The 22,815-nt window shown below is 40.5% G+C and overlaps 2 protein-coding genes and 1 pseudogene across 3 annotated transcripts; 2 read left to right on the forward strand and 1 right to left on the reverse strand.

Moving 5' to 3' along the window:
• Window positions 1–14: 14 nt before the first annotated feature.
• Window positions 15–4,339, forward strand: LOC104448178 (putative BPI/LBP family protein At1g04970). The gene is made up of 6 exons (XM_010061970.3): window positions 15–885; window positions 1,733–1,872; window positions 2,310–2,661; window positions 2,810–3,058; window positions 3,385–3,508; window positions 3,912–4,339. The coding sequence occupies exons 1-5, from the start codon at window positions 445–447 to the stop codon at window positions 3,466–3,468; spliced, it is 1,266 nt and encodes a 421-aa protein (XP_010060272.2). The 5' UTR covers window positions 15–444; the 3' UTR covers window positions 3,469–3,508; window positions 3,912–4,339.
• A 6,660-nt stretch (window positions 4,340–10,999) lies between these two features.
• Window positions 11,000–14,560, forward strand: LOC104448179 (indole-3-acetate O-methyltransferase 1). The gene is made up of 4 exons (XM_010061971.3): window positions 11,000–11,180; window positions 11,580–12,002; window positions 13,020–13,295; window positions 13,992–14,560. Exons 1-4 carry the CDS (start codon window positions 11,070–11,072, stop codon window positions 14,343–14,345), a joined length of 1,164 nt encoding a protein of 387 aa, XP_010060273.2. The 5' UTR covers window positions 11,000–11,069; the 3' UTR covers window positions 14,346–14,560.
• A 1,793-nt stretch (window positions 14,561–16,353) lies between these two features.
• On the reverse strand, window positions 16,354–21,005 carry LOC120294920 (annotated as a pseudogene). Its single transcript, XR_005552283.1, has 9 exons — window positions 20,913–21,005; window positions 20,599–20,802; window positions 20,192–20,443; window positions 19,855–20,070; window positions 19,097–19,252; window positions 18,680–18,991; window positions 18,135–18,222; window positions 17,134–17,282; window positions 16,354–16,945 (listed from the first exon to the last, which is right to left on the reverse strand). The product of XR_005552283.1 is annotated as a 65-kDa microtubule-associated protein 1-like (transcript).
• Between the last annotated feature and the right edge of the window lie 1,810 nt (window positions 21,006–22,815).

A 22,815-nucleotide genomic window follows, 5' to 3' on the forward strand; every position in this document is an offset into this window, starting at 1 on the left:
TGGAAAACAAAAGAAGGAAAAGCAGGGGAAGATTCCATCCCTCTGGATGCGAATCTCACGCTTCCGTCTCCTCTTATCGCTCTCCGCGATCGCCAACCTCACGCCCTGTACACGCAGCCTCATCTCGCGTTCGCTGTCGTTCCTCACAACATCTGGAGAGACGCGTGCGGATTGTCGTTCGCAATAATGAACAAGATTCCAAAAGACTTCAACCGCTCTCTGGCAACTCCCACGGATGTGAATTCCGCTCCTCTGCATCGACAGATCGCCTGTTCCTTTCTTGCACGCTCTCTTCCTTCTCGCTGTTTTTGACAGACGGGCCACCAGTTGCTTTGAAACTTCTTTGCCCATGTCCTAGATGAGCACGTCATCGATTACCCACGTGCTAAAATCTCCTCTTTTTTCGATCCGTGGCATCTCTTGGAGCTTGAATTTGTAAGAAACATGCGTTGTTCATCGCAGCTCGAGGTCTCATCCCTCTTGTTCTTCTTCTCGTTCGTTGTTCTTCCACTTCTTTTGTGTCCCGCGAGTACCCAGGTCCGTGCTGATGAAGAAGGCTTCATTTCTATACTCGTGTCCGACGAGGGTCTTGATTTTGCTAAAGACTTGCTCGTTCACAGAGCGGTCCACTCAATCATCCCGCTTCAGCTGCCACAAATTGAGAGATATGTGAAAATCCCACTTGTGGGCAGGGTTCATGTTGTTCTTTCAAACATCAGTATCGATGGGGTTGAGATAGATTCTTCATACGTCAAGACTGGTGAAGGGGGTATTGTGCTAATAGCTTCCGGCGCTACTGCGAATTTGAGCATGAATTGGCAGTATTCTTATAGTACGTGGCTGGTCCCTATACCGATATCTGATGAAGGTAGTGCTTTTGTGCAGGTACCGTAAACTTAAAGATCTCTCATTCTCGCGATTTTCTTGTTGAATTAGTGAAGTATGAGCTTGAAATATATTGGTTCTAGTAAGTCTTCTTTGAGAAGTAGCTGGTCAAATTATTAGTCTTGTTCTGTATGATTCGATGAGTCGCTGGATTATACAGTAGTGACAACTTCAATGGTGCAACTCGTGTATTTGCTTACTGAAAAGAAGGTCTTAACCTTGAACTTTATATTCAAAATAAAAAGGGAAAAGTTCCTTGGTATTCAAATATGATGAAAAGATTGTATTATACCTAGCATTGTGAATATCTGCGATTGTCAGTGATAGCTGCTTGGATGATGGGTGAGCTAAGTTTTTATATGATAGGAAGTGCTAAGTTCATCTCGAAGATTGTATTATACCTAGCATTGTGAATATCTGCGATTGTCAGTGAAAGCTGCTTGGATGATGGGTGAACTAAGTTTTTATGTGATAGGAAGTGCTAAGTTCATCTCGAACTTTGATAATTCTATGCGGTTAGGACTAACTAATGCTTACTGCGTTTCTTCAGTTCTCCTTAAATTTCTCCTGCTTCTCTTTTCCTAATCTTTAAGAAAGCTTGTCGAAAATATCTCTTCATATTTCTGTATCTTTTATCTCATGGAAGTTTGAAAGATTTGTCAATCTTGTGAAATGGGATGATATTGCTACTTCTTATGAACGTGATGCTTCATTCTCATTAGTATACTCAGTCAATTGCAGCATGACTTTTAAAAGTTTGTGTTATTTTGTTTCTCTGATTCTTAGGCCTTTTTTAATCACAAATATGCTGTGAAAGAATAGTGTTAAGAAGTGCTGCAATTGACAGGTTAAAGATATGGAAGTGGGGCTTACCTTGGACTTGAAGGATCTAGGTGGTACTCTAAAGCTATCTGTCCAAGAATGTGGATGCTATGTGGAAGCCATCTCGATCAAAATTGACGGTGGGTCATCTTGGCTATATCAAGGGTATGCAATCATGTTGAATAAGTTTTTTTCTTTCTGAATTTTCAATATCTAATAATCTATCCGCTGCTACTGGGGTCACTAGCTGATCTTTTTGAGTTATTAATGGAAAAGTGTTAGCATGTCTCTTTCATTGATTTCTCTCCCGGTCATAAAAACTTAAGTGCAGTATTCAATGAACTGAAATCTGTCAAAAGTATTGAAAAGGTTGGGTTTCTCCAAGTCAATCCTGTTTTGCAGTAATTTTTCAGATGATTAAACAGTTATTTGCCTTTGCCAACTCTGTAATCGATTTGATTACAAGTTTGCTTCTGTAAATTACCTATAAAAGCTTTGCTTTGGCAATGCTTTGATGCCTCTCAAAAGGGCCATGGACCTGCCCTTTTTCTGGTTACTGCATGAAACCTGCTACTTACTATGATTTGCTTCTCTAATCTCAGGGTAGTGGGTGCTTTCCAAGGGAAAATAGTGTCAGCAGTTGAGGAAGCCATTCCCCAGAAGATTACAGAAGAAATACTGAAGCTAGATGCCTTACTGCAAGATCTTCCAAACAAAATTCCAGTTGGTGATGTTGCTTCTCTGAATGTTACTTTCGTGAGTGATCCAGTGTTGAGTAGTTCTTCCATTGACTTCGAGGTCAATGGGCTATTCACAGCAGAAGACCAGATCTTTGCATCCAAATATCCTCACAGACCTCAAACCACTTCAGTTACCTGCAGTGGTGCAAATGAAATGATAAAGATTTCCTTACATGAAAATGTACTTTATTCAGCATCGCTTGTTTACTTCAATGTAAGTTCCCAATTTGTTTGCTGTATTTCAAGTAGTGAAACTGATTAAAAGCTTTTATATGATTATTTGTATGTTCAGGCTTTTATGAAAAGCTGATCGGTTTTCTTGGTTTACTGGTAATGTGTTACTTTTCTTTTCTTTTGGTCAGGCGGATTATATGCACTGGCTTGTGGACAAGATACCAGATCAAGCTCTACTGAACACTGCTGGATGGAAGTACATCGTGCCTCAATTATACAAGCTGTATCCAAATGACGACATGGACCTTATCATATCTGTAACTGCTCCACCTCTCGTAAAAATTACTAAACAGGGGATTGGTGCTACCATTTACACAGATGTTATCATTAATGTTCTGGATACCGGTGAAGTCATACCAGTTGCCTGCATTTCACTGGTGTGTTGTACAACTCTTGAGATCTATAGCATTCTTGCATCAATTTGTTGTGGTGGTTATGCTTATATATGAAATTCACTAGAGATTAAGTTTGTATAGGGTCTGAAGGTAGAGCTCATAAGAGCTAACAGCTGTCATCACATTGACCTAAATTAGACTCTGATCAGCTATTATAAAACTCAGATATTGATGAGCTTATGATTGATTTTGGAGGAAATTGACCTCTTCTGTTGCTCTTTTTCCACCCCTCCTTTTGGCTCAAGTGTTTCCTTGGAAGTGATAAACATTTTGTAACTATGATGATTGAAACCTCCTTGTTGAAACAGGTAATTAATGCTTCGGGTTCGGCACATATACTGCGGAATAATTTGGCTGGGAGCATTAGAGTGGAGCACCTCTCTGCCTTTTGAAGTGGAGCAATATTGGCAATCTCACATGCTTCTGGTTCAGGTATATTAACTTTAGCTACTATGTTACAAACTGAACTGACAGAGGGATACTACCGTGCACCTATCAACAAGTACAGAAGTCTAAAGCTTAAGTAGCGTCAGGGTGAAAGTCATGGTGCTTGTGCGGCCATTTATGTGGTTTGAATTGCTTAATGCTATCGGGTGCCAGTACTTCATGTCGCTGTGTGGGCTTGTCCAGTCTCACCTTAGGACCGACATGGCGTCCTGCATAGAAATTGCGACTTTCTTCTTGCATTTGCTCATTTTAATGCCACGGTGAATAAATCATGGTGGGATCTAGAAGTGCCACAAGAAATACTGATGTTTCCCATTATATGTATTGATTTCTTCTGTTGGTCCAGTGGAGAACTCATTGAAATCACCTGCTACTATGTTCTGTGCAGACGGTTATGTCGACAGTCATCAAAACCGTGGTTGTTCCCTACGTGAACCTACACCTTATGAGTGGATTCCCACTGCCACTTCCTCATGGATTTGCACTTGGGAATGCAAGAATTCGGTACGCTGATTCGGGCATCCTGATCTGCAGCAACGTGAGCTACAAGACGTCTGTTTTGATTTAGTTGTAGCAGCTATTTCTTGAAGCGTGAAAATATGGCCATGTACAGTTGGGAAAATATATGTAAAGATTGGTATAGCCTTGTATAGTAGAAAAAGCCCAAATTTTCCTGTGCAATAAGTCACTAGGTACTTATATTTCCTCATCTCTTGTCCTTGTATCATGATACATTTTTCGTCTGGAATTCCTCAGATGCTGTATCTTTAAGTTGCTTATGGCATGGGAACGAATCAAAACCTCTACCTCTCTCTCTCTCTCTCTCTCTCTCGTTGCTTGAAATACTAATCAATCACAACCGATAGTGGCTTGTGGACCTCGGGAGATCACCAATCGTCACGGTTGAACTCGTTTATGCAAGAACTTCAAGCTAGCCATGTAGAGACCCGTGCATTGCACAAAATTAATATGCATGATAAATAATTAAAGAGATCACTAGGGCAAAAATTTGACAAATTATATAGATTATAGTTTAGTAACTTGAATTATTTATTCTCTTAAACAAACCCTAGTCCTAGATGGAACATTTATATTAAAATAGCTACAAAATTATATGGAATGCGTGTCTCAATATGAATTTTCTTATCAATAGCCTTTGTTGAACCTCGAAGAGGTTTGAAAATAAGAGTTGAAATAGAAAAATTGAATATCAATGGAGAAAAATACTGATCAATGTGAAGTTAAATTAAATCATACCACAAAGAGAGATCTATTGAAATTTATATAATTGCTTAAATGTAGGAAATATTAATGGAAATTGATTAAAGAATTATCATCATAATTGAAATTAAAAAAATGAATTACGCCATTAAGTCCACGGTCTTCTAATAATGCTATTAAATTAAATTAAATAACTCCTCGAAGGTCACAGTACATACAATTTGTACAAACTATACAAAAATCCTATGTGACACTCTAAGAAAACACTTCTTTTATTTATTCTCAAATGAAATAGAGATGGCTATATGTATTACCGTTGAATATACTATAGACTCATAGATTTGAAAAAGATATAGCAGAGACGTATCATTAAAGCCAAAAAAAAAAAATATTATACCAATCAAATTTAAGTCGACAATGTAATAGGAGAAAGGAAAGTAAAATGAATACTCAACTTCGCAATTAAGTAAATTATTAATTTTGTTTGAGATGTTGTCTAGGTGATGGCTAATTTTACGGAAGAAGCATCACAATCTTCTTTCTTTCTTTTTTTCTTTTCTTTTTTTTTGTGGCAATAAGCGAGGGGTCATTTTATCAATATGCAATCTCTAGTGGCACACTTAGAGAAAACACTTAAAGGAGACTATTGTAACTATATATGGATTATATTGCTTCCACGCATAGAGTCTCCTTTAAGCGTGCCGGGTCTTTATAAATAATTACAACCCTAGATGGCAAACTTAGAGCATATGTAAAAATGTCTTCGGAAAACAAAAAAAAAATCAACATCATCAGCGATACTAAACATTATGGACCCGGCAAAAATCGGTGCCTAAGTGAACAAATTATCATTGTTTCGCTGGATTACCAAGAACGTCGCGAATTAGAGTGCTCTTCGGAGCTATTCAACATGGAAACGTTTGGATTCAACGTCACACATTGCCTCGTATTCAAGCACAGCATCGTGGGTAACGATGTTTTCCATGGCAATTCAACAGACGCATGAATTCAATCCTCTTTTTTGTGCCTGTCTTCGGGGCTTCAACGTGTTCTTGCACAAGTCCCACGCTTCTCTTGAAACTAGAACGATCGTACGAATGACGATATATGCCAAGTGGCTATTTAGGCTACGATATATGCGAAGTGGCTATTCAGGCTACAATCCTAGCTATCAAAAACTTCTTTTTTTGTCTCGTAGTTTCTATAGCTAGAACCTATACATTAAAGCTGTCCTTGTATTCACTTGCAGGAGCGAACTATTTACTCGACCTTGCCCACGAATCTGGAATCAAACAATAATGAATGGTAAGTGGAAAAGCAGCACAATGTACGCTAGGAAAAAGATACTGTCTTGGACAATCAATACGATGTACCTATAGTTATAGACATAGTTAAGAAATTATGGATCTGTTGTAGTCAATTTAGCTAGCAAGGGCACACCGGACGATCCCTGTACCCTTCATAAGCCTGCAATGTTGGGCTTCACTTAAAAGCTTGTCTCTTCGGTTCCCATAGATTCAGAAGCTAATCTTGTATAGGTTGAAGTAATTGCTCGATGTTACATACTCTTTATCTTTATATAGGTTGATACAAATAGATTGATGGGTAATTACATATTAAGCTTCTACACCATAAACTCTCCTGTGAGAGTCGGTATATATGCAACAAATGAGCTGTAAATATAAATTATTAAATCTCAATTTAGTCGTTTATTGGTAAGTAAGTCTCCAAGTAGTTTTGTTTGTTAGGATTTCACAAGCCTTTGATGTTGCCATCCGGCAGTATAGTTCCTCGGAGTTGTTATCCATTTCTAGACCGAAAGAGATTCATCTTCGGTCAATACAACATCAAACATTTAAACCTTAAATTTCAATTGTCGGCACGACTGCTCTTTGACACTTTAGACCAAGACAAGGCCTAAAACCAAACCACCACGCCGTTCCTCCAATGGAACAACAATTCAGTGCCTTTTTCTTCTTCTTTCGGGGGCAATTGGACCCTCCCCAAATCCAGACATTTCATCTTTTCTCATCAGTCGACAAAATTCTAAAGGACAAGCGCATGATTAGCATCTTCTTTGACCATTCCACCAGATTCTCTCTCTTCCTCTTTCCTCCCCACCATTCTTCCGTTCCGACCCTCGCAAATTCAAAAGAAGACCCCCATCCGTCGATATCAAACATTGCCACGCAACGTCAAGGGCCGTAATCATTTCGAGAGAAAAACACGGCACGAAACACCACGATAACCGAAAGAGACTATACGTTCTGGCTTGACTCGATGCGTAACTTTCTTTTTAACCCCCTGCATGGCTAGGGCTAGCAGTCACAGGCAACATAAAAAATAAAAAAGCAAAGCGTGCTATGATAGTCTTTGTAGGGGGGTGGTTGGTCGTTAAAAGGGCGAAAACAGCCCGGCCTAGGTTCACGTGAACCGGCGACTATCACGGCGTCGTGGACTTCCATGGAAAAAAGGGGCTCTTCAATCGAAAGAAAATCAAAGAGCACAATTCCGGGTCTTTCGAGTTAATTAAAGATGATTTCTAATTTTTATCAACGTGCTCTCTCCGGTCTCTCAATTTGGTCCTTTACTCCACGGCCCTCCCCCTAGCATGTGATGCAATCACTTCCTTTTCACTCTAGAGGTAGGATAACATGATTATATGTGTGAAATTACAAAAAACGATCCTCCTGCTTCTTCTTCTTCTTTTTTGTGCATTTTCGCTATCACATTAAACTATGTAAGAGAGTGGAGACAATCTCATTTGACCCAAAGGCCACATCCACACAATGGGTAGAACCATACTCGGTGCGTTCTTGAGGATTAATCAAGCCAAAATGCTTAAATATGTTGCATAATAAAAAGGAAGAAAAAGAAGATGTCAACTGAGGTACCGTAAAGTTTCTATTAACTCAGTTACTTGAGCAATCTAAAAACAATATATTTATGCCAATTGATTAACAATGCATGCGTAAATGAAAAATTTCCACAACATGCACTCAATAAGTTTGATGCCGGGAAAGGAATTTAGATTGGAAAGTTAGATTACTAATGATGAATCTTAAAAGAAACTCATTTTATTGGACATAGTAATGGTTGTCATGTGATTGGACAAAAGTGTGTCACACGGGCTGAGCTTATTCGAAAGATAGGTGGCTTTCAACACAAACATCAATCCAACAAAGACTAGGATTCCAATTACTACTTAAAAAGGGGGATTAGGTTTACAAACTGAACTTGATTTCTGGGATGATGACTTGAATCAAGCAATATTTAAAGCATCTCTCTTTGTCTTGGAATATCATCTCTTTCCATTCCCATGATCTCATTATGTCCTCGCGTAAGGACCACCGTTTCCCCTTTAAAAAAAAGGAGTATGATGATGCAAAGAAAAGCTTGCTCACTGTTTGGTTCAAAACGGTTCTAAATGGAAACTTTTTAATCATTTCTTAGACGTAATTTATGTTCAGGTCCAACCACGGAACTTCATTATTAGTGACATAAAGTTCTATATAGTTTTCATTTAATTACTTCGTGAGCGACTTTCGACATGAGTAAAATAGAGGTCAGAAGTGGAAGGAGAAGATGCATTCTTGTATGTCTTAAAAGTCCATCACCTCAATTTTCTTCTTTCTGTTCCGTTGCACCGAGGTTTACTTTAACATTGACACTACAATTATTCTTCTTTTGACCTCATTTGTCTCTTAAAGAAAAGCGGTATGCTTATATTTTGTCTTTACACCATTATCAAATTGGGTTCACTCAAGTATGGCTTTTTATTGCATCTATCTCTAAAACTCGACGTCCGATAATCCAGCAGTTTCTCTGTTAGGTAAAGGAACTTGCATCATACGATGCACTCGATGAGATACTTCTTCCACTTGGTCCATTAAGTTAGGTCGATCGCATATGCTAAGAAATAAGGGACGAGGCTCGTCTACCATCGTTGATTTCACCAGTCATCTTTCCCATTCTTTAAATCCCAACACATGTCCATTTCAATACGACAAAGCAAGTTCAAGAGTAACTTAATTCCTCTCCTACACGTTCATCTCTTAATCCTCAGCTGTCCGCCGTTGTCCCCTGCCGTTGTCGTGCCTCCTCAGACCACACATGGACCTCCAGCAGTGACAACACTATGCCGACGGCTTTTGTGCGTGCGTGGCTGCGGCCTATCTAATATTGTTCCATTGCACTCAGGAAAGACCCGCAACATGATGGGCGACTAATCATTCGATGCTGGTCTTCATTTGTCAGGTTGCTGCTTGGCTCGTCTCCGCTTCAGAAGACACCTTGCATACATGCATGACATAATGTCCACAATGAAGCCAAACCCTGCTGTTATATGCTTCTGGTTCCTCTGAAACTCGAGATTTCCTTTTGGGACAACTTTGAGACCTAAACGATAATCGCCCAGCAAAAAAATTTCATTCAGATGAAATAATCATAACCAGACAAAACAAAGGACATAGTCCCCTACATATTGTAGTGATTGTCCCTGTACGAAGATACAACAAAAACCCGGCATACTTTTTTGCTTACTGAGTGCTTTGCCCTGCCGAAAAGACAAAAAAGAAATGAAAACATATAGCCGGCATCTTGTTTGATCTAGACTGAACGATTCGTCTTGTTGGAATGGCTTGGTCATTAGGGCACTGTCTACTTTTGGCATCTTTTCAAGACATCAAAAGGCTAATATGTACAAAGTTTTTGATTTTGATATCCTAATATGTTGAATAATAATAATAATAGTTAGGGATACTAAAATCGATATATAAAATTGAATAATTCAGTGATGTAGCTGCAGATTATAAAACAAATTATAGTAGACACTCGAATTTTTAATGTTATTGAGTTTCTCTTAATATTTTCAGCTACCCCTAAACCACCCTTTTCGGACAAAAAAGAAATGAAAACATATAGCCGGCATCTTGTTTGATCTAGACTGAACGATTCGTCTTGTTGGAATGGCTTGGTCATTAGGGCACTGTCTACTTTTGGCATCTTTTCAAGACATCAAAAGGCTAATATGTACAAAGTTTTTGATTTTGATATCCTAATATGTTGAATAATAATAATAGTTAGGGATACTAAAATCGATATATAAAATTGAATAATTCAGTGATGTAGCTGCAGATTATAAAACAAATTATAGTAGACACTCGAATTTTTAATGTTATTGAGTTTCTCTTAATATTTTCAGCTACCCCTAAACCACCCTTTTCGGACCTTTGGAGCTTCTTAAGCACGTCCTCAAAGTCTTGCCGTCTTCTAGAAAACATCAAATAAAGATGAAAAGCTTCTTTAGTTTAATTTGCATTACCTTTCTTTTTCTATTGGTGCATTAAACTTGAGCTTGAATTTAAAAAGAAGATTGTCCAAAAATCCAAGTGTCTTTCTTAATAACCCTAAGTCTATCTCTCTCTCTCTCTCTCTCTCTCTCTCTCTCTCTCTCTCTCTCTCTGTGGGGACAGACATCATTGCTACAGTGTCTCAACATAAATATCAGGCGTCAATCTTGGGCCAGCCTTGTCGCTGCATGTGATCGCCATGTCTGTGTGATTTTGTGTATGCCCACACGGCAACAAAAGCTACTTGCAAAATAAAAAGCCCTTAAAAAAAAAAGCGATAAATCCATAATCGAAAGCCACTTTTTTTCTCGCCACTTGTTACCTCATAGGTAAAAAGGAGAATATAGTCATCTCATCTTTAGGTGCTTAGTACTTCTCTTGTGAGAGTTGACTACTATCACAATTGCAAAAATAAACCCTAATATCCACTCATGCACATTTAAGCGATAACATATGTTTACTAGAAAATACAATGCATAAAAGAAGAGGCAAACGAAAAAACGTAAATATGATATAATATCCGAACAAGCCTATTCGATGTGTGCGTGTATTAAGAAAGCAAATAATGTGTACCAAAAGGATAAGGGCAATGACATATGTTTACAAGAAAATACAAATACGTAAAAGAAAAGGCAAACGAAAAAACCCAAATATGGTATAATACCCGGACGAGCCTATTTGCTATGTAGATGTCTTAATAAAGCTAATATGGTGCACCAATAGGATAAGGACTTATGCTTACACTAACGACTGTTTTTATGTTGTAGTGGTCCAAATCCCCCGATCTATGCTCCTTCCCAATTACTGGGTAAGATTTACTGCGCTGTTAACCTTACAATAGAATTTCACCTTCTTCATTCTCTATTATATATAGTCCACCTCACAAGCCTTTTCTTCCAACTCTTGGGTCTCCTCTTCTCACTTCAACTAACGACATATTTACGAAGAATCACCTTCTTCATCACGCTCTAGCCATGGACTTCAAGGGAGACAACATCGTCATTTCGAACATCAAGCTCGAGAAGTTGCTCTCCATGAAAGGTGGGAAAGGAGAGAACAGCTACGCTAATAACTCCCAAGCTCAGGTTTGATTTACTTTGCTCATCTTGGTTATCTCCCTCTCCTTCTGTCCCGTTCATCTAAGATGCCCTGTGACTCCATCGTGCGTATACTGGATCTGTCTCAACGGTTTGAGAAAACAAGATTGATCTAGCTCTCTTCTCTCCTTGACAAAGTCAGAGCTTTTGGCGACCGAATTTCATTTGGTCCGAGAGCTAGTCCGATTTTCCTTTTATATAGTGTTCGTCAGGCTTCATTTTGTTTCTCGTAATTTCCTCTAATCCATATGCCCTATATCTATTCATCAAATTCATGTTAATGCTTAAAAGTCTTCATGTAACCTCCAAAAGGAACCAATGGTTTTGATTTCCTGAAAGTTCAGAAAAAAGAAAGAACTCTGAACAAAGGTGTTATCTATCATGCAGGCCATACATGCTCGCTCCATGCTCCACCTCCTTGAAGAAACCCTAGACAGGGTCCAACTCATGACCTCCCCAGAAGTCCCCTTCGCAGTGGTCGACTTGGGTTGCTCTAGCGGCAACAACACCATCTACATCGTCGACGTCATCATCAAGCACATCACCAAGCGATTCGAAGCCCTCGGGATCGAGCCGCCTGAGTTCTCAGCCTTCTTCTCCGACCTCCCAAGCAACGACTTCAACACTCTCTTCCAACTCCTGCCACCCCTGGCAGCCCAAGGCGCTGGCAGCATGGAGGAGTGCCTCGCCGCCGACCACCACCGCTCCTATTTCGCTGCCGGAGTGCCCGGGTCGTTCCACCGCAGGCTATTCCCAGCGAGATCAGTCGACATGTTCCATTCAGCATTTTCCTTGCATTGGCTCTCTCAGGTGAAGATCTTGTAAATATAATATTCTTAATGAGTTTTATTCTAGGTGAATATGTGCATTAACTGCTATCTATTATGGTGTATTATCGAACATAAATAGACTAACATGAAGCACAAGCTAGGACAATAAAGGATCCAACGAATTTTTAGTTTTAAGCACAAGACTTCGGGAAACATCTTAATTAGCAAAGAAACTATAATAGGAATGGCCATTGTAAGCATGGTCATTGATGGCGTGCTCTCCGTAGGGACTAATGTAAGTTTTCTTTTACAATAAAGTGAAAAAGGACAAATTATAAAATTAACGATAAATTGACTTTTTCAACACTATCATTGAGAATCAAAACATTTTGTTGTGACATAGAATAATACGAACTCAGAGACACGAATGCAAACGATTGACTTTAGGTCTGTGTACCTGATGACGTAGTCGATGATCTCGTTTTTCTAAATGGCGAGTAGACTATACGTGCATAACACAAACTCCTTTCTTTGGCCAAAGTACATTAAAATTCGCGACTTTTCCGGTCGAAACTACACCTCATGTAAAAAATTTGAAAAATTGGATGACCGTCAAAGTCATCAGTTTATCACGAGAGACGGTTGTTCGAACAACAAAGGGACTCAAAGGGTCATGATGAGAGCTTGGAAATCATCAGCTTTCGAAAAGGATTTCCCTCATGGATTGCACCAAAATGCTACCGACCAAGGCTGACAGTGGAAAGCACTTTTGGACTTTCAGGCTCGAACTCTGGAGCTCAACAGTGGAAAGGCATTTTGCTAATTATGCTTTTCCTGCGTTGGTATTGTCAGCAAAATGATCGTGAACTGACATGCAGTCATAAGTTTGATCGATAAAGTTTCAAATTATTCTCTAGAATCGTGCAATGTGTTGGCCAAGTTTTGGATGATGTTCCGGGTGAAATGCATTCGGCTTGTTTTGCAAACGCCAAAACAAGATATTTTTCATTTTTCATTTCTATGAAGATTGTGAAGAAATGACTGTTTCAATACACAGGTGCCGGAGGCAGTGACGGACAAGAGATCGCCGGCATGCAACAAAGGAAGAGTGTTCATCCACGGTGCGGGTGAGATCACGGCGAATGCATACAAGAAGCAGTTCCAGGCCGATTTGGCGAGCTTCCTGAGATCAAGATCGCAAGAAATGAAGCGGACCGGATCGATGTTCCTCGTCTGCCTGGGCCGGACTTCCGTGGACCCCACCGACCAGGGTGGGGCCGGCCTCCTCTTCGGGACCCACTTCCAAGACGCTTGGGGCGATCTCGTCCAAGAGGTAATTAATCGAAAACATCGCGCGTTCATATCCAAACTCCGTGCTTTCCTTTTCGGGCTTGCGTGTGAACAGTTGCTCGCTCTTTTTGGACCAAGTTGCTAATGTGGGGTGCAATGTGCATTGAGTATCTTGACTGCAATAAGGCCATGGCTATTGATTAGGTGTTGCTATTGCATTATGAGACCGTATGATGAAATTTCAGCGGCCATGATTTAGCCCTGTGAATTGTGGGCCATCTGATCTTTTTATCCGTTTGGGGTCTCTGCTGATCAGAAGGCCTGCAACATCATATGGGAAAGGCCAGTTTGGCGGGCCACACGACCCCGTTGACCCCTAATGGAGACATTTTTACGAAAAAGGAGAAGGATAGAACTTTAGCCAAACGACGATGTGATCGATGTGCTGGAACTAGACAAGAAAGTTTCGTTTGGATCAAAGGCGATTATTGTTGGTCAGAAGATGCTACGATGCGAAGGACGAATCGTAGGAGTCCTTTTCCTTCGCTAAATTGAGTGCAAGGAAGCATCGAGTATAATCCTTTTCCTGTCCCCCGTGGTAAAAAAGAGGAAAATCTTGTTGATAAAATTTGCATGGTATAAGCCCATGATTAGTGTTCGTGTGCATGTTAAGCTCCGTTTACGTATCGAAGTTTGGTGATCGTTACATGGAACTAACTAGCATGGATATAATTGGCAGGGCCTGATCAGCAGCGAGAAGCGCGACAGCTTCAACATTCCAGTATACGCGCCGAGCATCCAGGACTTCAAGGAAGTAGTCGTGGCCGACGGCTCATTCACAATAGACAAGCTCGAGGTGTTCAAAGGGGGGAGCCCTCTAGTGGTGAGCGAGCCAGATGACGCGTCCGAGGTGGGCCGGGCTTTAGCCACCAGCTGCCGGAGCGTGGCTGGGGTCCTAGTCGATGCTCACATTGGCGAGCACCTCAGCGAGAAGCTGTTCCACCAAGTCGAGCGCCGAGCCACGAGCCACGCCAAGGAACTACTGGAGAAGCTGCAGTTCTTTCACATTGTGGCTTCGCTATCCTTTGCTTAGAGAAACAAACAAGGCTTCTGAAAATTGGGGGAAATTGGGATTTCTTAGTTCGTCTTTTCTGACTTTTCTATCCCTCTCCTTTGTGTCAAGTACTAACATGTTGCATAGTGGAGTCAAGAGACGAGAAAGCAGCTTTCTTTCCTTCTGCGTGTTTTTGTGTAATCTTTGATCCATACTGTAGTTATCTTCACAAATTATATGTGCGTGTTAGTGTCTCTGTGTTCCCTCTAATTCTATGCCCAGTGAATAGTGGAACACTGATCTTATTTTGGCTTCTTATGTGTAAAATGGTCGGGCCTTTAGTTGTTCCCAACATAGTCTTGGCCAGCATATCATGGTCGCATTGATTGTGTCCGATCTTTGTATGTTGTAGCCTATGTAATGCTTTGGTAACAAACACAAGAAAACGCACAGCGGCTGTTGTCTCGTTCTCATTGTGTCATGACACAAGCCTATAGAAAGTGCTCATTGCAGAGCCGGCACATCAAGAGTGGGGTTCTCTTGAGGTGGTCATTGCATAGGCCGAAAGTTCAAATTCTGTCACCGAGTGATATTGCTGCTTCGAGCCCTGGCATCATGTCCCTCCACTTCTGGTGAAGCATAGATGATGATTTCGTCCTTCTCTGGCAATCTGAAGCTGACCCTCTTCTTCGTCCTCTCGCTTTGGCTCCGGCTTAAGGAAGAACGAGGGATCACATCGCCCAAATCATCCACTAATTGACCATTGACTTCCTCGAGTAATTTGTCCTTCGAGAAACTTGAACGCTGATTTGGAGACGATACAATATGGTCTAGCAACGCCGGGTGGACCCTGTTGGAGAAATGCTTGAACAAGTGTGTTTCACTATTCGCCGAGCTTTTCTCCCAGACCGGCGATGACAAGAGCCATTGTTCAAGGGTAGGGTACTGTTCATTGGCATTGTGATCATCTGTAATGATTTCTTTTTCTTGCTCATTTTGCTTCTTGAGTGGATGGAAGGTCCCGCCGCTCCTTTTCCTGCTCAATAAGCACTTTTCCTTCATCAAATTAATGACTGAAGTTGCTAAACCCCCGCCTTTTTCTTCCTCATCATAATCACTTGCCTGTAATCTCTCAGGGCATGATGGTTGCCCAAAGCAAGATTGCCCATTTCCCATCTCTTGATCACAAAATAGAGAGCAATGCGTGAAATGGTATGTGATAACGCATCATTTATTTGGTTGCATTTATCATGCACTTAAGACGGGTTCATCAAGGAGGGATTGAGAAATATCGGCCTAGTTCTCATCGGTGTGAAAACGTGTTTTGCGAGCGAATTACGGCACGCTAAAAATTTCCATCTTGGCTTGGTTTCATCTTCGATTTCATTAGTAAATATCGATTCTTTGATCTTTTATAGAGTTTGTCGGCTATCGGAATTGTACGCATTAACTCATCGAAAGATACAAGGAATTGTTGGGGAAGAGGACAAAAGACACTTGGGCTCATCCACCTCCGAGTCAGAGAAGATCTGCATCGCAATTTCTGGCGACAAACTCAAAGGTCAGCTGAGCACACAAAGTTAATTCCGTGGACGGGCCATTTCATTGACATTGAAGACGAAGAATCGTGCCTTGAGATCACTTCACGAGCACAAGATGGAGATGAGGCCTGAGTTGTCTATTGTCCAGTAGCGTAGCAGCAATTTTGGCCCATTCCGATGTGACAGCTATTATCACCATTTCAGAATCTCAAATCACTCCGAGAACAGCGATTCCGGAGAATGAATCTGTCACACTAAAATTGGCAGTCTTTTATCATTCACACACCGAACCATTGAAAATTTTGGACGGATGAAACAAAGCACGTGTTCAACAGAAAGAACCGATAAAATGCTGAATTTGAGCTGAAAAGATAATGCTAACTTCCATTGTGGACATATTTATTACTTTCCTGGATATTCTGTGCATCAGAAAAATAAGAAGACAAAGCATCAATAATCGTTAAAACACACGCTCCAAAGTGAGTCAGGGACAAAACACAAGCTCAGGCATAAGTAAAATGCTACTAGTACCCACAATCACGTATTGATGTTTACATGCATAGACTAATTTGTCAGCAGTGCCAACTGAACAAGGACTAATGAATTGTTATGACTAGAATATTGTATCCTGCAAAATGTGACCACAAATGAAAAAATTTAAGATGCCATTATACCATTCGCAGCTCTATAACAGAGTCCTCTCGAAGTCACTCGCTAATAATATTACACATATCACATCCTAGCTAAAGAGATTGGCACAACGATAATAAATATGGTGAACAAGTCTACGAATATCTATGACTAGGGAGATGGTGGAACCGGTTCAGTGCCAGAAACATGCGAAGCAGAATCTTCCTTCGTCATGGCAACATAGTTAGCAGGGGCAGATAGCCTGGCATCCCTTTTTGCATCCTTAGAATTCGACCTGCTACCATTTTGCGGATTCAGAGATAGTCGTCTGCTAGGAGTTCCGTTGGCACCTCCATTTGCACGAGGGCCTACAACCTTCTTTGTCCCGACTGGTCTTGCAGGGCTTGGTTTTGAACCAAAAATCGCCTCTTGTTCTGTGCTCTGCTGCTCATGGTACTTCTTCTGGTCCTATCAAAGTGCAGATTATAGAGTCAAAAAGATTCAGAATGGAATCAAACCTAGCAAACAAGAACAGATGAGCAAATACAGAGCTTGTTTTTTTATTGAATACTAAAGCCATGTGTAATGGTTAATCAGCTAAAAGTATATGCATGATCAAGCCATCTTATTTAAGGTGTATTTAAGGTGTAACTTACTCTCAAGCGCCGCTTCTCCTCCTCTCTTTCATGCCTCAGCATGGTATATTCATCAAGCATGGCAAGGAGAGGAACCCCATCATATGTGAATGACATGCCATGATCTTCCTCCCATGCTCTAGTTTTTGCAACCAAGGAATCAACCAAAGCTGCACATGGACAATAATCTCAATATCTGGTTTAAGTGTTAAGTTTTTATTGTTCATGGGAGCTGACAGGCATCACCCTTAAATCCCCCATGATGGCACATCACATACTTCAATCGTGTACAATGTCAGATTCAAGTCCAGAGGAATCAGTATATTAACTCCATTATGAGGCCAAAATCTAGAAACCCTCAGTGAAATTTGTCATAATCAACTGCATAGCTACTCAATTCACAATGATCAAGGAACAAAAGGAGCAAACCTCATCCTTATTGGGGCAGAGCCAGGAAATTTAGCCAATCAGTTCAGTGGAATAATTATGCGTTGTATTCTCAATGAGTTGAAAATTTTATAAAGTTTTGACTACATGATTTGCATGTAATTGTGCCATACAACAAGAACAATGTAATAAGCATGTAAAATATTACAGGTAAAGTAATCATATATCAAACATAAAAAAACATATTTGCATTGGTAGTATTCTCTTGTATGAGTAAATCAGAAAGAATGGAGTTCTTTGTTAAAGGAATCAGGGTTAAATGGGTCATCTCTTCAAAAAATTTGAGGTGATATCTTTCTGCTTAGAGAATAACTGAATTTAGTTAAAGAATGCATGAACTTCAGTGGGGTCAATTGCCCCCAGATGAGCACAACCCACCAACCCAGACATCCTAGATTTTCTTTGATTTGGGTAAAAGAGAAAGAGCAGAGTATCTAGGAATCAGCAAGAAAGTCTTGACCAGACTAAATCTAACACGCACACTTTAACATGTAGACATGCACATTAGAGAAAATCATAATATCCATGTGATTGTCATCCAAAGAAGTCATCATGCTGCTTTAAATAAATAGTACCAGGAATTTTGTTGACAAGGATCCGGGCTTTTTCAGCGCGCTTGAGATTTAAGTGTGCACCTCTGCTAGCATTGTACCTGTTATCATCCTGTTCACGAAGGCAATTTTCGTGAATGGAGAATCAAGTAATGAGATCATGGTGCAAATATCTGGAAAGCCACTCTCAGCCAATATTCCCAATCTCAAGTGCTCCTCTTTGTTATAACTTAAGACAGAAGGGCAAATAAAATCCACCCAAGAAACTGATTAAATACAATGAGATTCACTCTCAAAGAAACATAAATTCCTAAACAGGGGCGCATTCCACAGACATTATCAAGTTTTGAATAGCTAAGAGAAACATTAGAAAGCCAGGCAATCAGATGCAATCACAGTCTACATGATTCAGTTAATTAGCTTTTGTTAACAGCAATGCAAATAAATGACTATCCATGCAATGAGTATGGCTATTGATCTCATCCTAGCAACTACTGGAGATTTTAGAAGGGTATTTTATCTATGGAAAACTCAAGCATGCACATGCTCTGGATAGGTAGAGAGAGTACCCGGCTATAGTCTTCGAGCCAACTCTCCTCTTCACAGGCTGACATCCATTTTTCAACCTTGTCCAATATTTCTTTCCTGCTGAGAGCTTCTTCCCGTGCTTTTACAATCTGATTGTCCAAGTCCGTTATTAATTCAGCAGGCTCGACATTCCCAGATTCTATGAGCGCCATAATTTTTTCTCTAGCGGCCTCAGGATCTATTTCTACGTGTGCACGAGCAAATATTTCTTCAAGCTCAGCTTGTTTCTTAAATGTAATTTCCTGCATCCTGCTAGCTTTAAGCTGATCAAGCCTTTCGACTTCCACCTCGGCCTTAGTCACAGGAATGGGTAATTTTAGCGTGAGTGAGCTAAGACCCATCAATTACTCTAAAGTAAAGATTATATGTACTTGGCAAGAATTTGAAATTTCATATACCTGCTCAATCAGATCCATAGCAAGAGCACCAGAGGCAGTTACTTCATCAACAGAAGCTGAGATGTTGCAGGTCACATGGTCAAACAGTCGACGCTCTTCTTCAGAAGTATCCATGAGATTCCATAGATCTATTAGCTGGGTGGCTAATTCTTGAAGCTGCACAGAGCATAGGCATATTTAAGACTTTGAATTCAATTTATTGGACAAGACAGCACACATGGAATCTCATCAAAAACAACGGAAGGAATAACAAGGCACACTACATAACCATTAAGAATTATCCAACACGCATGCATTCATTCTATAGAAGATTGATGTAGGCACATCCTAGATGCATAGAATCTATCAAGAAATAATACTTGAGTTAGAGATGCTATAGACTTTTTATTTACAATGACTAAACATTAACACTTGAGGAAAACCATAGACATTTACTTTCTACCAACAAATGTTTAATTCCTCTTGCAGCTTTTTTACAAGTGTCAAGAGGTATCAGAAATCTATGTGTAAACTGACAATAAATGAAGTTCACCCCAAAAGTAATAACCTCCCTTGAGAAGAAAAAAATATGCCGTGCGTTTTTCCACCACAACATAATATTAATGCAAAGTTTCTTTTTTACATTTCATCACCGATTCAATTTTCCTAATCGATTGGCTACACACTGTCAGATGATAATGCTCAATAGTCCAACAATCAAACAAGAAGAGAAGTTAAAAAAAATAAAAAAAAACACATTGAAAAGAAGGTATAGTTACCTTATGCAGCCTCTGCTTCTTATCTTCTTTAAGAGCTAATACTGTCTTAGCCAGCCTGGATAGTGTCTCATTGCTAATGCTTTTCGATTGTGCACTGGCGGATTCATTTAAGCTAGGGTGAACTTCTGTAATTGAACTGAAGAAATCCATCCCCAGGACCGAACATAGATCATGCACAGTGCTCACAAATTCAAGTACTTTGTGCAACCTATCACTCTGCATCATTTAACAGATAAAACCATCAACTTGATGTGACAAGGGGAAAGAGGAACTACAGTTAAGCGATATCTATATTAAAGAATATCTATAAACTACCTCACTGGAACCAAGCTCTTACCTTCTCCTTTTGAAGTTCTTGGAGTTGGGCTTGATACTCATTTAGCTTCTTCAGTGATAGATCAGCTTCATCAACTTCAGGAGGTTGCTCTGTGAGGCTCAAGTTTCCAGCAATTTCACCACATATCCTCTGAATCTGAGACTGCACATTGGAGAATTCCTTAAGTCTTTCCTCTTTCTGTTTCCAAAGCTGCTCAAGTGCCGGTGCAATCGATGCAAGTTGTTCCTTGATTGTTCCTGAAGCTTTATCAGGCTGCAATACCAAACAAACAATGTAAAGAACTTTAAAACTGCAGGTAATGTCACAAAATAAACGTGTGAAGCAACCAGAAATAACAGCATCTTAGAGCTTCAGTGTTACTGTTTTTTTCTTAACAAGCTTAGAAAGATACTAGCCATGCTACTCACAATTCCAACCACACTTTTCTCTCCGAGAGCTGATAGAAGACTGGTGAGCTCGAGTTTGGCATCTGAAAGAGCCTGAAGAAGTTGAGCCCTTGACTTGTCAGCCTGGTCAACATTTCTCTTGTACACATCTAAACATTCCTGCTCTATCTGAAGGAGCAACTTATCCCGCTCCTCATCGCTTTCACCAACTTCATCCCATATTCCCTAAAGCAATTCATCACGTGAGTCTGAGCTTTCTTCTCACTAGAAAGTAGGAACACAATGGGCAACAAGGAATCAAAGCCAAAAAGGCGCATCCGTGAAAGGTATAGCACCTGCAGTTTCTGCAACAATGAACCGCAAGTGATTTCCCGAGAAGAGGGTCCCGACCACTCGCCACCGCCATTCACGTCACTCCCACAATCTAGCTGCGCCACATAGATAGTTAATAAATATCGACTCAAAAAATGTTCTTACATTCTGTAAAATCAATGTAAAAGAAAGAAACACAGATATCCATTTTGCAGGGAAAATTATTCATCAGAACAACATAGGCAGTCTCCGCGAGAGATACAACATAAGACCCGTAACAACCTAGACTCCAGCAAGACTCTTACTTTCTCCTTTTTCCTTTCGTTTCTTTTTTTTTTTTTTTTTTTTTCCGGGCAGACCCATAAGAAGCATGAGAAATCAGATTATAGCTCTTGTCTCTTATTTTCTGACCACATTTTACCGAGACCCATCTCCTTCTCCTCCTCCTCCAAATTTTAGCAGCAAATCACAGACGATCTCAGCCTCACTTCACTCACCCACCCACATTTACCTCGCAACCCACGCGACGGTTAAACTGAAAACATCACGATCAGTCTCTCTCCTCCGTCGACACCAATTCCCACTCCAGTAGTAACTAAACCCTCACGCTCCGGCCAGCAGCCAACGAGCAAGCAATCCGAAACCGCTCCCCCCACATTTCACTCGACAGAGAAGAGCCAACGACATGGACCCACTTAGATCTCGCCAGCCGCTGAAGATCAGCACGAAACACGAAAACCAGACGCGGCTGCGAGCAACAGCGAGAGCGAGAGAGAGAGAGGAGGAGGAGGGAGAAAGCTGCATTCATAACAGAGGAGCGGAAACAGAGGGGAATGCCTTACCCAGATCGTCCTCGGAGCTGCGGAATTCACGAGCTTCGTGGCCTGCAGATCTGGAAGCGCTCCTGCTCCTCAGCGTCACTGCGAGAGACGCTCTATAGAGAGAGAAAGAATCACTGTTGATGGAGATAGAGTGAAGGAAGGAAACAAAGGACAGAGAGAGAAAGAATCAGAAATAGAGAGAGAGAGAGAGAGGGTGGGGCCCATTTTATTTTTTTGGTCTTGTTTTTCTCTCGTCGCTTTATCGAAACTATTGTTTCGGTATCCTTATCACTAAAGCCCGTGTTTCGCGGGTTAATTACGGACATTGACACTACCCCACCGGGGGAGGGCGTGTGAATTGACCGGTCTGTCCCTCCGCTTTGACCCGGAGCCCTTGATGGTTTGACTGGGCGGTCCCCTGCTGCGCCGCTCCTCTCCACTAGCGGTTTTCCCATTTTCCTTCACTTTTCTGCCGTCGTTTTCGTCGTCTTCCCCCGTTTTTCTTCTTTTTTTTTTTCCTTTTCCCAAGAAAAGGCGTTCAGGTTTTTACATATGTTAATTATTTAGAGCAATTCTATAATGGGACCCCCATCAATATTTTACCACGTCTTCTGTCCAGCTTAGAGATTTTAAGCATGTTTATCGTTGCCGTGCAGTGCATGAGGGCAAGCTTAGAGATTTTAAGCTTGTTTATCGTTGCCGTGTAGTGCATGGGGGCAAGCATTTGAATAGTACACGCACCGCCTGATTTTCTAAGTTGGTTTAGTGCTGATATAAGAAGTGTTGCATGCATATGGATAACATCTATGACCGACTGATTTGAATTAGATTCGATGTGGAGTGGAATGATAGGTCATGTTCGTTCATATGAAAATGTGTGAAAATTAGTCCTAAGTGAGCTATTATCATTTCGATTAAAACTAAGAATATGTCATTTATGTTCTCAAGCTCTTAAAGAAGGTTTGCAAAAATAGAATCGATTATACTTATCAATTTGATTTGGGTATGTACTAATTCTTCAGCCTTTTTAGCCCAAGAGATAATAAATGCACAAGAGTGAAAGGTTCAATTAAAGGGGGGACAAAGGTAAGGAAGTGCAATTTAA

The sequence above is a fragment of the Eucalyptus grandis genome, chromosome 6 (assembly GCF_016545825.1).
Source record: "Eucalyptus grandis isolate ANBG69807.140 chromosome 6, ASM1654582v1, whole genome shotgun sequence".
Taxonomy (NCBI): Eukaryota; Viridiplantae; Streptophyta; class Magnoliopsida; order Myrtales; family Myrtaceae; genus Eucalyptus; species Eucalyptus grandis.

Excerpts from the sequence above, each read along its gene's own strand:
- LOC104448179 (XM_010061971.3), top strand. The coding sequence starts at position 11,070 with ATGGACTTCAAGGGAGACAACATCGTCATTTCGAACATCAAGCTCGAG. Across the intron at positions 12,003-13,019 it reads CCTTGCATTGGCTCTCTCAG|GTGCCGGAGGCAGTGACGGA; the intron begins GTGAAGATCTTG and ends TTCAATACACAG. Across the intron at positions 13,296-13,991 it reads GGGGCGATCTCGTCCAAGAG|GGCCTGATCAGCAGCGAGAA; the intron begins GTAATTAATCGA and ends TATAATTGGCAG.
- LOC104448178 (XM_010061970.3), top strand. The coding sequence starts at position 445 with ATGCGTTGTTCATCGCAGCTCGAGGTCTCATCCCTCTTGTTCTTCTTC. Across the intron at positions 886-1,732 it reads AAGGTAGTGCTTTTGTGCAG|GTTAAAGATATGGAAGTGGG; the intron begins GTACCGTAAACT and ends TGCAATTGACAG. Across the intron at positions 3,059-3,384 it reads CAGTTGCCTGCATTTCACTG|GTAATTAATGCTTCGGGTTC; the intron begins GTGTGTTGTACA and ends TTGTTGAAACAG.